Source organism: Myripristis murdjan, chromosome 10 (genome assembly GCF_902150065.1).
Source record: "Myripristis murdjan chromosome 10, fMyrMur1.1, whole genome shotgun sequence".
In the NCBI taxonomy this organism is placed as follows: domain Eukaryota; kingdom Metazoa; phylum Chordata; class Actinopteri; order Holocentriformes; family Holocentridae; genus Myripristis; species Myripristis murdjan.
The window spans coordinates 2263734-2275166 of NC_043989.1; the positions used below are offsets into that span (position 1 = coordinate 2263734).

The 11433-nt window shown below is 42.9% G+C and overlaps 1 protein-coding gene across 3 annotated transcripts in view; it reads right to left on the reverse strand.

Moving 5' to 3' along the window:
• Positions 1-11433, reverse strand: part of slc44a1b (solute carrier family 44 member 1b) — a 68731-nt gene that overhangs the window by 21460 nt on the left and 35838 nt on the right. For all 3 annotated transcript variants that reach the window (XM_030061372.1, XM_030061370.1, XM_030061371.1), the window contains exons 5-8: positions 8271-8364; positions 7594-7763; positions 4030-4119; positions 2799-2956 (exon numbers count right to left, since the gene is read on the reverse strand). In XM_030061372.1, coding sequence (XP_029917232.1) covers positions 2799-2956; positions 4030-4119; positions 7594-7763; positions 8271-8364 — 512 coding nt within the window. The remainder of the gene's footprint in view (positions 1-2798; positions 2957-4029; positions 4120-7593; positions 7764-8270; positions 8365-11433) is intronic.

Here is an 11433-nt window from a genome sequence, read left to right on the forward strand (position 1 = left end):
GTTTCTGAACAATGTGCTGGTTTCAAAGGGCTCCTATAATATACGCAATATTTTTCCAGACAATGTTGAACCTCATCCATTAAACTGTGCTCAAGGTTTTCTGAGTGTCTTCTTACTTTTAGGCACGTCAACGTGTCTAAATTTACTTTTCTGTTTAGTTGTCAGGGACATTAGACGTTACACTGCAAAAACTCAAACTCTTACCAAGAATATTTGTCTTATTTCAAGTCAAAATATCTCATTACACTTAAAATAAGACAAGATCACCTCAGAAGTAGCTTGTTTTTAGACAATTTTCACTTGAAACAGGTGTGGGCAAGTGGGAGGGGCAAACGAGACAGGTGGAAACGGTAACGAGTGACAGAGCGGGGCAAAGGAAACGACACGAGGAAAACACGGCATCAAAGAGCAAAGTGCAAAAATAAAGTCCAGGGGAAAGACAAAAGACAAAATTCAACTGAAGTCCAAAAACACTTCCAGGTGTCATGGATTCACCTGCACCTTCATCCTCATGAGGGACTTTTTTATTTTTTTTTAATCCAAGTGCTAATCCCAAATCAGTCCCTTGTAGAAAGTGAGGATTTTAATCATCTCTCTCTACCACGTGAGGACATCTGGTCCTCATAAAGATAGAGATACAAGAACACACACACACACACACACACACACAGGCACACACACACACAGGCACAAGCAGAGACGGAGATTTAATGTACAAATGTTGATCTTTCATCTTGATGCTTTGGAAACCTTGTGCTTTGCTTTCATGCCAATAAAAAGCGGCATTGAAGTGACGTGAGCTGAATGAACATGGAGACACAGAGAGGAGCAGGAAGGAGAGGAGGCGAGGGGGCGAGGGGCTCTGTGGAGGGGAAAAGTTTGCAGCTTAAAAAAAAAAGGGAGAGAGAGAGAGAGAGAGAGAGAAAAGGCAGATTCAGAGCCGAGGAAATGTGGCTGACAGCAGGAAATTGTGAGGAGAGAGAGAGGAGGACGGTGAAGGTCTGAACGCTGCAGAAGAAGAAAATCAGACAGACGCTTTGATCGTTCGGGAGAAAAGAGTCTCAGGATGAAGAGTCCATTCAGAAGCCACTCAAAAATCTGCCGTGGTTTTCAATTGCTTTTAATTAACTCATTATTGTATTATATTGTATTATATGTTTGTTTGTTTATTGATTGGGTGGACTCTGGTCTCCCTTGAAAATGAGATCTTGATCTCAGTGGGAATCACCTGATGAAATGAAGTTATTATGAAGGAGCTCAGAAAAAACAAACTTCCTGTCTGAACACACACACATACACACACACACACACACACACACACACACACACACACCCCTCACTGGTTCCTCATGCTGGCTTTTTATTAAAACCCAGAAAAGCTCTGATTGGCCACAGGAGTCACACGGTCATTGATCTCTGCTTTGTTTGCATTTTCGAGATTAAATAAAAAATTGATCGTCTGTGGGAGAAATGAATGGGGTTCTCCTAATTCCTTCAAAATAAGTGACACTCCATAAATAGCATTTGGATTTGGTTTGCATATGAACAAGGAAAGATTTTCGCACTCGTTATAATCCGACGACAGTCAGTGTGATTAAAAATAAAGAACTAGCTAACAGCGAAGCGTGGGGAACAGATGGGACGGAGAGACGGACGCTGGAGCCGCTAACCAGACATTTTTTATGACTCAGCAACGAGCCAAACCGACTCCAGTGGTAAATTTACCACCGAGCAGATGGCTACATATTTAATGTGCACCGCCCTGTTCGCTTTTTATTATTAGGAAAATAACGATTTGGGCCTGAAAACGGTGCGGCTGCAGAGTCCTGGAGAAACCACCCCGCTGCACCGAGCGAGGATTTACGAGAAGCTGCTAAATGGATTATTTAATCCAGCATTAAATCACTACTCAAGTTTGCATCAAGTCTTTTTTATGTGCATTTTGCCGTATCAAATAAAAAATTAATGAAGGAAACAACAAATACAGAGGGAAATCTCCAAAAAGTTGGGGGCTAAAAGTTTATTCAATCAACCTGAGGTGAAAAGTTATGAGGTGGACAAACTTTTTATTTGATAACAAGAAATGCTATAAATTGCTATGGAACTTATTTGCTGTATAAAATTCAAATGCAATTGACCTCATGAATTAAATTGTGCCAGAGGTCGACTGATTTCTTCCTTCCAGACAAGTCGACTTGCCTAAATCTTAATTTTTCCATTTAGTCGTCTGGGAAATTAGTCATTAGGAACATCCCTGAACAAAATTTCTTTGATTTACTGGAAAATAGAAAATCCTTGGTGGTGACGTCATCGTGTACCAGGAGGCGTAAACAAACATTCAAACCAATAAAACCATTTGATTTTTTCTGAATAAAACTGGGAAATGCACATGGCAGGTGGCGGTGGGTACAAGTGGACAGAATAAATGTTTTTAAAAATCCTTTGTCTGTTACCTGCAAAAAGGTAATTAGACGGACCGACAGACCTAAGATGCTTTTTAAATTTTATTTTAAATTTCAAATTTGGTTTATTTTAAATGCAAAGCCAAGCTCAGAGCTGCTGCAGAGAGCAACCTAAGACGCTAAATGCTGTTTAAGAGCCTTTTCCACCCTGAAATAAAGATCTATCTCTGTGAAAACACTGAATTCTTGTGATTTTTGGTGAATTGTCAGGCACAAAAATGGAAAACCAGCACAAAATATCAGCATTGTAATTCAAAAGCACTTTTTTGTTATATTTGATATTTCCTCTTGTGCTCGGGGGTCAGTGAAGTGTCTCTGGCTGTGGTGGAGACTTACGGTGAAGACGGTGGCGGAGATGGCGTAGACCAGCAGGGCCTGGCCGCTGTCCCGGCTCACCTCCACCTCCTCTTTCACCTCCTTCGTCACTTTGGTCGACGTGTCGTTGCCGTACAACCGATGATCGATGTAGAGCCACCAGAGCACGCTGGTGCCCGCTGCACACAGAGCGCACGGCGTCACGGAGCAGCCACAAACACACACAGTCTAACCCTCCTGGTATGTTCACATTTACAAACATCTTTTATGTTTAAACCTCCACAAAATTATTATAACTAAAATTGTTACCAAAGTTCATGTGTCAGGTACTTTATGTTTCTTTGTTGACAACCTAAATAGCCCTTTAAATAAAACACTTCCAGAATACATCCAGTATTCCTATTACGCGACTATGGAAAAATATGCAAATCACCATAAATCTCACTGATTGACCTAAAATTGGAAAGAAATATAAATTTTTGGTGTTTTAATGGCTTTATATTATTTCTAAGTACAGATTTTTGTTATTTATAACTGATGTGTACAAAGTGTGTACAGGACATTGAAAACATCATCATGTGAATTTCATGTTTACCCGGTAGTGCCCATTACATTAGGAAAACTCATTAAATATGATGATAAAAATGATGATAATCATTTATTTATTATTTATTTATTTAGTTAAACATGTTAACAAACTCAAACTCAACTGATCATTAATACGTTCACTGCAAAAACGCAAAATCTTACCAAGATTATTTGTCTTATTTCAAGTCAAAAATGTCTTATTTCTAGTCAAATATCTCATTACACTTAAAATAAGACATGATCACCTCAGAAGTGACTTGTTTTTAGACAATTTTCACTTGTTTCAAGTGAAAATTTGCTTGAAACAAAAGAAAATTTGCTTGTTTCATTGGCAAAATTTGCCAGTGGAAAAACTGAAAATTCACTTGAAATAAGTGAAAATGAGCTAGAAACAAGAAACAAATTTTGCCAATGAAACAAGCAAATTTTCACTTGAAACAAGAGAAAATTGTCTAAAAACAAGTTACTTCTGAGGTGATCATGTCTTATTTTAAGTGTAATGAGATATTTTGACTAGAAATAAGACAAATAATCTTGGTAAGATTTTGAGTTTTTGCAGTGTTAGTCTGTCTGAACATCTTTACTGGCAATGCTGATCTGTTTCAGAGAATAGAGTCACCGTGTCTTTAATGAGTAAACGACTGATGACAGGAAGTGAGCTCACCCAGAGAGCCGAGGACGACGAGCGCCGTGAGGATCCAGACGAGGACGGCCGAGATGTAGCGGATGATCACCATGAGCAGCATGGACAGGACTGCGGGAGGACACACACACACACACACACACACACACACGTTAAGTCAGGTCATCACACACTAAAACACAACTCAGCTCAGCGTTGAATGCTGCCTTTACAGTCCTGCTCAAAACCCTGTAAGTTTTGTGTTGATTGCTCGGTGTAGCGGAGTTAAAAACAAGAACGGTTTGATTAACGCGGCCGACAATTTCCAGCAACAAGGAAACACCTGTCGTCAAGTGCAGGGAATGAGAGCGTCGTTTCAAAATAAGACATAACACGATCAATATTAATCACATCAGTTATTTTCTGGCTCTGACTCCTGAACGCGGCGGCAGGAAGCGACCACTTCAGCCTGTGATGTCTTGATTGCTCTGAATGAGTCTCAACATGCCGCCACTTCCAGGCTGCGTTCTTTATTAAATAGACGTGGCGTTGTTCCCATTATTCCCGCGCGGCACGAACGCAGCATCTGTCCCGAGTGCGCTCACGCTCCAATCACGCGCCGCCAGCCGGGAAAATGGCAGCGATTTGCGGGGGAACGGCAGCCATTACCTGCTGTTCTGCAGGCTGGAGTGTCCTCTGCTGACAGTCAGAGCGCCTGCCGGGCCAGATGAGGCGAAACATCCCCCAAAAAAATAAAAATAAATAAATAAATAAATAAATAAAATCCTGTCCAAAAAATGTAATTTCCCCTTTAAAAGAAAAAGGAACGACCTCTGCGCTCGGTGCAAAGTTCGCCCGACCTTCCTTTCTGTGGACACGCCGTCCATTAGCGGCCCGGCAGGCGGCGCTGACAGTGACTCAGCACTTTGTGAAATAGGTCAGGCGGTCACCTTTAACCCCCACCCCCCCACCCCCTCCGCCCCCCCGCCCCGCTGACGGGACGGGACAGGCCGAGGTCATGTCCTCCAGCCGGCAGCTGCTGTCAGCTCGGAGCCTCTGAGCCTCTCAGGAGGAAACGGCAGATATGATGAGTTTGCTTTAATTTCAGCAGCACACACACACACACACACACACACACACACACACACACACACACACACACACACGTCCTGATGTTTACGTGCTGCTCTCACCGTGTCTTACTGTTCACTGAGGATCTCATTTTTTTTTTTTTTTGGTCGCTTAACTTCATTTCATTTCCTGGTTTATTTTTCTTTTTTACTTTTCTTTTTTTTTTAAAATCACAAACTTTTCTCACGGTGTTTTTGGACCAAAATCTGCTCCCCTGGTGGGATAATAAAGTTGATCTGAATCTGAATCAGAATCAAGGCAAACTTTCCTCAGGGACAAAAATGATCTTTATTTTTGGCCTTTATTTTTAGAGGTGAAACTGTTAGTCAATAAACAGAAAAATGAATATTTTGGCTAAATGAAGAATCGTTTTATCATTTATCAGGCAGAAATCCCAAATGTTTGCTGGTCACACGTTGGACTGTCCTCATGTTCTCGTTATAAAACTGAAACTTTGGGGTTTTTTTTGGCTGCTGGTCAGACTCATGAAGACATCTGAGGACTCTTCACTTTGGGCTCTGATCACTTCCCATGAGGCTTTGGGCTTCATTTTTTTTTTTTACTCAATGAACTGATCAGATTAAAGAAAAAATCAGGAGATTAATCGACAGTGAAAATCATCATTAGGTTGCAGCTCTTTTCATTCTTCTGTCTGTCTAAACATCAAAACTTCACTCTGATGATTTTCCCCAGCAGGCAGCCGACTGCCCTGTCGCCCCGTCACACACACACACACACACACACACACACACACACACACACACTGTAGGCGGCAGGCGTCCCGGCTTGTGCCGTCCGAGCGGGGCGAGCTGGATTAGCGTTTCGCTGCGGGGCGGAGAGGAAACGGGCCGGGGACTGGAACACTGCAGATCCAATTTCCCTGCACCAGCTGGAAAAACCATGATCGAGTTATTCAATAATATTTTATTTTTCCCTAATAGGCAAATTCATATCATCAGCGGCCGTGCCACTATAATGGAGGGCTTTTTTTTTTATGAGAAACTATTTCCCATAAAGGTTTTTCTAACACAGCTGATAAAGAAAGCATTTGGTTTTATGATGCGGGGGATGTGATGCGCTCTGTGTTTCTGCCTCCAGTCACAGGGTCGGTGTTTTTGTTTTCCTCCAGTGGAAGAAGAAGAAGAACGAGCCAATCAGAGACGAGCTGACGCCTCGTCCAGACGTTTCCAGAAGCTCCAGTTTGACATCAGAAAACGTTTCAGCGGTGACAGCGTCAGGTTTTGGTTTTGGTCGATCTCAAAGAGCGAGGAGCTTCTTTCTAGAGCCGCCATTTTGCTCCGACGTTCAACAACCACACAGGAGCAGCACATGGACCAGAATGCACTGCTGCTGCCTTCATAGACCAGAATGCACTGCTGCGGCCTCAGTGGTGGCGCCTGTGAAATATTTTCATTGTGGATGAAACTGAGGATTATTTTTTCTACTGATCGATTAATCATTTCCCCTATGAAATGTTAAAAATACTGACTATTGCTTAGCACAACTTCCCAAAATCCAACATGGATCCTTGAGTCTGACAAACAAACACAACAAAAACAAAAAAGCAAAACCAAACAGCAAAATTAAACAAAACTCATTTCACAACATTATAAAACAGAGAAAAGCAAGTAATTATTTGCTTTTGTGAAGTTACAACCAGCAAACGTTTGCTAGTTTTACTTAAAAATAAATGACTAAAAACTGATTAATAAATGATCAAAATGATCATTAATTGATTAGTCAGCTGGAGCGGCTCCAACATGTCAGCATGCAGCTGAAAGTGAGGAAGAGTCTTCCTCACTTTGCTCGTCTCTGCTGGGAGCAACACGACGGAGAATCTGAGCTCAAAACCTGCTTTAAAACCTGGAGGAGTGTCAGATTTCTGATTTCTGTGAACGCAGCGTTTAACCCTTTACAACCTGAGCGGCAGCTGACTGAGAAAATGATCCGAAATCCGTATGAAATTAGTAAAAATGTACAAGAACATGACCTGGAAAAAAAGGCAAAGAACAAGAAAGAAAGAAAATGACCTGAAACTTGAAAAAGAGGGAGAAAGCGAGAGAGAGACAGAATTATCAGAAAATTTTCAAAAAATTAGGGGAAAATGTCAGAAAACTGTGTTTATAATTAGTATGAATAGAAATTATGTTACGGGAAGAAATATTTTCTTTTTCTTATAATTTTCTGGTCATTTTTTTGTTTTGATTTATTTTGTTTTGTGTAATTTTCAGGATGTTTTTTTGATGCTTAATTTCTGGTCATTTCCTTGTTTTTTTTTTCTTTTTTTCTTGCCCATTTTTTAGGTTCAGTCAGTTTTCTGTCAAAGTGCTTATCGCCTCCTCTCCTGTGTTTGTGTGGCGGCTCGCTCAGGTGTCAGAGTGTTAAACGCTGCTGAAGGCGCCTGAACGCAGCCTTGGGCCCTGCGGGGGTCGGGGTCAGGGGTCAGGGGTCAGGGGTCGGCGGCGGCGGGCTCACCCAGCGCCAGCAGACACAGGCCGATGATGATCTCCTTGCTGGCGGCCACGCCGGCGATCAGCCGGTGCAGAACGCTGTTGTCGCCCACGAAGGTCACCACGGCCTCGGCGAACTTGGCGTAGCAGGAGATGTCGACCGGCGTGCAGCGATTAAACACCGGCAGCGCTTTGCTGGGGGGGCGGAGAGGAGCGGGTCAAAGGTCAAAGGTCACAGACGCAAAAACAGACAAGATCCACACTTTTTTAAACTAACACTCTTCAGCTGCTTCGACCAAGTTTGTTCCTCGTAAAAACTGAATGTTTGTGGTTGACTTTTGTATTGATTTAGTAATTTTTTAATTCTTTATTTGTAAGCTGTTTTCTATAATATGTGCTGACGTGATGTGGCTGTCAGGTGTGGCTGTCAGGTGTGGCTGTCAGGTGTGTCACAGGCGATGTCTCAACTGAGATATTTTCCCTGAGAGGAAAATAAATTAACAAGAAAGAGTGAAATCTCTGATCTGATGCTGCTGCACCTCTGCATGACGTTCAAGAAGTTGTTTTTATCTAAAAATGATAAAAACGAGAACACAAAAACAGGATTATCACTGTACACACACACACACACACACACACACACACACACACACACACACACACAGAGTTTACATGAGAGGGAGCGATGAGAGCGGCTCCTACCTGGGCGGGACAGGCAGTTTGGGGCATTTGGTGAACCTCTCCGGCAGGCCGGGGTATTTATGTCCCGCCAGCTCGTAGGAACACAGCTCAGAGCCTGGAGGGGCCGACACGGGACAGCACGTCAGCATCATCATCATCACCTTCATCATCATCAGCATCATCACCATCATCATCATTAACATCATCATCATCATCATCATCATCACCATCACCTTCATCATCATCACCATCATCATCATCATCAGCATCACCTTCATCATCATTAACATCATCACCATCATCACCTTCATCATCATTAACATCATCATCATCATCATCATCAGCATCATCACCATCATCATCATCAGCATCATCACCATCATCATCATCATCACCTTCATCATCATCATCAGCATCATCACCTTCATCATCATCATCAGCATCATCACCTTCATCATCATCATCACCTTCATCATCATCATCATCATCATCACCTTCATCATCATCATCAGCATCATCACCATCATCATCACCTTCATCATCATCATCAGCATCATCACCTTCATCATCATCATCACCTTCATCATCATCATCATCACCTTCATCATCATCATCATCATCATCACCATCATCATCATCATCATCATCACCTTCATCATCACCATCATCATCATCCTCACAGCTTCATCACATCATCACATCATCATCTTCAGCATAATCATCATCATCATCACCATCATCACAGCTTCATCACATCATCATCATCATCATCATCACCATCATCATCATCATCACCATCGTCATCGTCATCATCACCATCATCATCCTCACAGCTTCATCACATCATCACATCATCATCTTCAGCATCATCACCATCATCAACACATCATCATCATCATCATCATCACCATCGTCATCATCATCATCATCATCATCATCATCATCATCATCATCATCACCTTCATCAGGCCATTTCCAGTTCAATATTCCAGAAAGACTCAACTCCTCCCAAATGATTTTTATAATTATATTGTTACTTATATCAAAATCGACTGTTGCCTTGACAACAGGAACCACCTGGAAACACCCACGCCGGCTCCACCCGTTTGGTTTCTATGGTTACGGCAGTCCGACCTGCCGTCATCGCCTCAAACATCAGCATCATCACATTTTTCCACTTTCGCTGGCTGACAAAAAGCCGTGTGACTGTGATGCCTCAGGCCGACGGGGGGCGGGGCGGCTGGAGGCTGGGGGCTGGGGGGCGGAAGGTGAAGGACGCGGCGGCCATCTTGGCTCCTCGGCAGCAGTTTCACCCTGCAGGACGGTGCAGACTGGCACCGACGACACACACATGACCAGCAGAGGTGGCACCGCGCTTAATGCTGTCTTTGTTAATGTACTCTGCACCAGGGCGTGTGTGTGTGTGTGTGTGTGTGTGTGCGTGTGTGTGTGTGTGTGCGTGTGTGTGTGTGTGTGTGTGTGAGCACTGAGACAGAGGTACAGTACACCGAGGAAAAATGGAGCTGGAGACAGGCAGGAATAGAGAAAAGAAAACAATGAATGAGAGGTGCTCTGTGTGTGTGTGTGTGTGTGTGTTTGAGGGAGAGAGAGTGTGTGTGTGTGTGTGCATGTGTGTGTGTGTGTGTGCACAGTATGACAGAAAGAGAGAGAGATAGTAAGGGGAGGAAGAGAGAGTAAAACAAAGAATGAATGAGCGAGAGATGACGGTGTACTGTACTGTGTGTGTGTGTGTGTGTGTGTGTGTGTGTGTGTGTGTGTGTGCATAAAGGACAGTATTGTGTGTGGATGGCGTGCCGGGTCACCGTGCTGTAAAGCGCAGCAGACGTTGAATCATCGGCATGACGTGAGGAGCGAGCAGCCGGCCAATCGGTGACCTCTCTGTCCGGCCGGGTCGTTAAGGCCTGACGAATAATTAACGAGCAGGAAGACGCTGCTGAATGTCCCTGTGTGTGTGTGTGTGTGTGTGTGTGTGTGTGTGTGTGTGAGTGTGTGTGTGAGTTCCAGAGGCAGCACAGCAGAAACACATTCGAACTCACTTTTTCTTTTCGTTTCCGCACAAAAGCTGCATCTCTGCTCACTGGAAACTGTAACTTTAGGAAAACTGTCTCTGGAGTGTTTCCTTCTTCTTCTTCTTCTTCTTCTTCTTATTATTATTATTATTATTATTCAAGCACTTTTTAAGCCTTTCCAGCACCTTACGGCTGTGTTAAATAAACAAATAAAAAAAATATATATCACACTAAATCAAACAAGCAAAATTATGTTTAGTGAGCACATGGAACAAAGGGTTAAGTCTCAAAATGTGGCCACTGACTATGAAACTCATGCAATTATCATTTCCAGCACTTTCAGGCACTTAAGGCAAATAAGCCTTAATCCCACATTAAAATCAAGAGTTAAGGATTTCCTCGAGTTTGTTTGTGACTTTCAGTCCTCGTCAGCCTCCCAGCCTCGTTTTGATCCGTCACTTCCTCGTCCCGTCGGTCCTCGAGACGTTTTTGAAGCCGATTGGCTCCTGCGACAAACGAACGGCTGCAGCGTCTCTGCACACGCTCACGTCCACAAGGCGGAGGAAGACGCTCTTGAATGGACAGTTAGACAAAACACAGCAAAAAATAAATTAAAGTCCTCGGCTTCGCTCTCGGAGGTCGGAGGCGTGTTGTTGCGTCTCGGCACCAGACGGGGGAGCCGGTGAGCCTCAGGGTGAAACCGTTCAAATCAATTAACTCGTTAGTCAATTAGTCGACTGACCTGAAATGAATCGACCGTGACAAACAACAAACAGGAGAGCTGAAACGTTAAAGAGAAGGTTTACTTTCTCCTGCAGGCTTTCATAACTTCCTGCTGCTGATTTTGACAATTTATCAACCATAATTCATTTATAATCGATTTTAAATTGATTTCAATGGTTTTAGTCATTAATCAAGTAAAAACACCAAATACTGTCTGATTCCTGCTTCACTGAGACGCTCAGACTGTCCTCCTTTCCCTTTTCTCCCGTCATATCTCTCTCTTTCTCTCTCTCTAAAAATGAATATATATATGTGATTGATAAAATTAATAATTTTTTGGCTGCTGGTCAGACTAAGGAAAAGATAAGATAAGATAAGATAAGATATTCCTTTATTAGTCCCACAGTGGGGAAATTTCAAAAACATCTGAA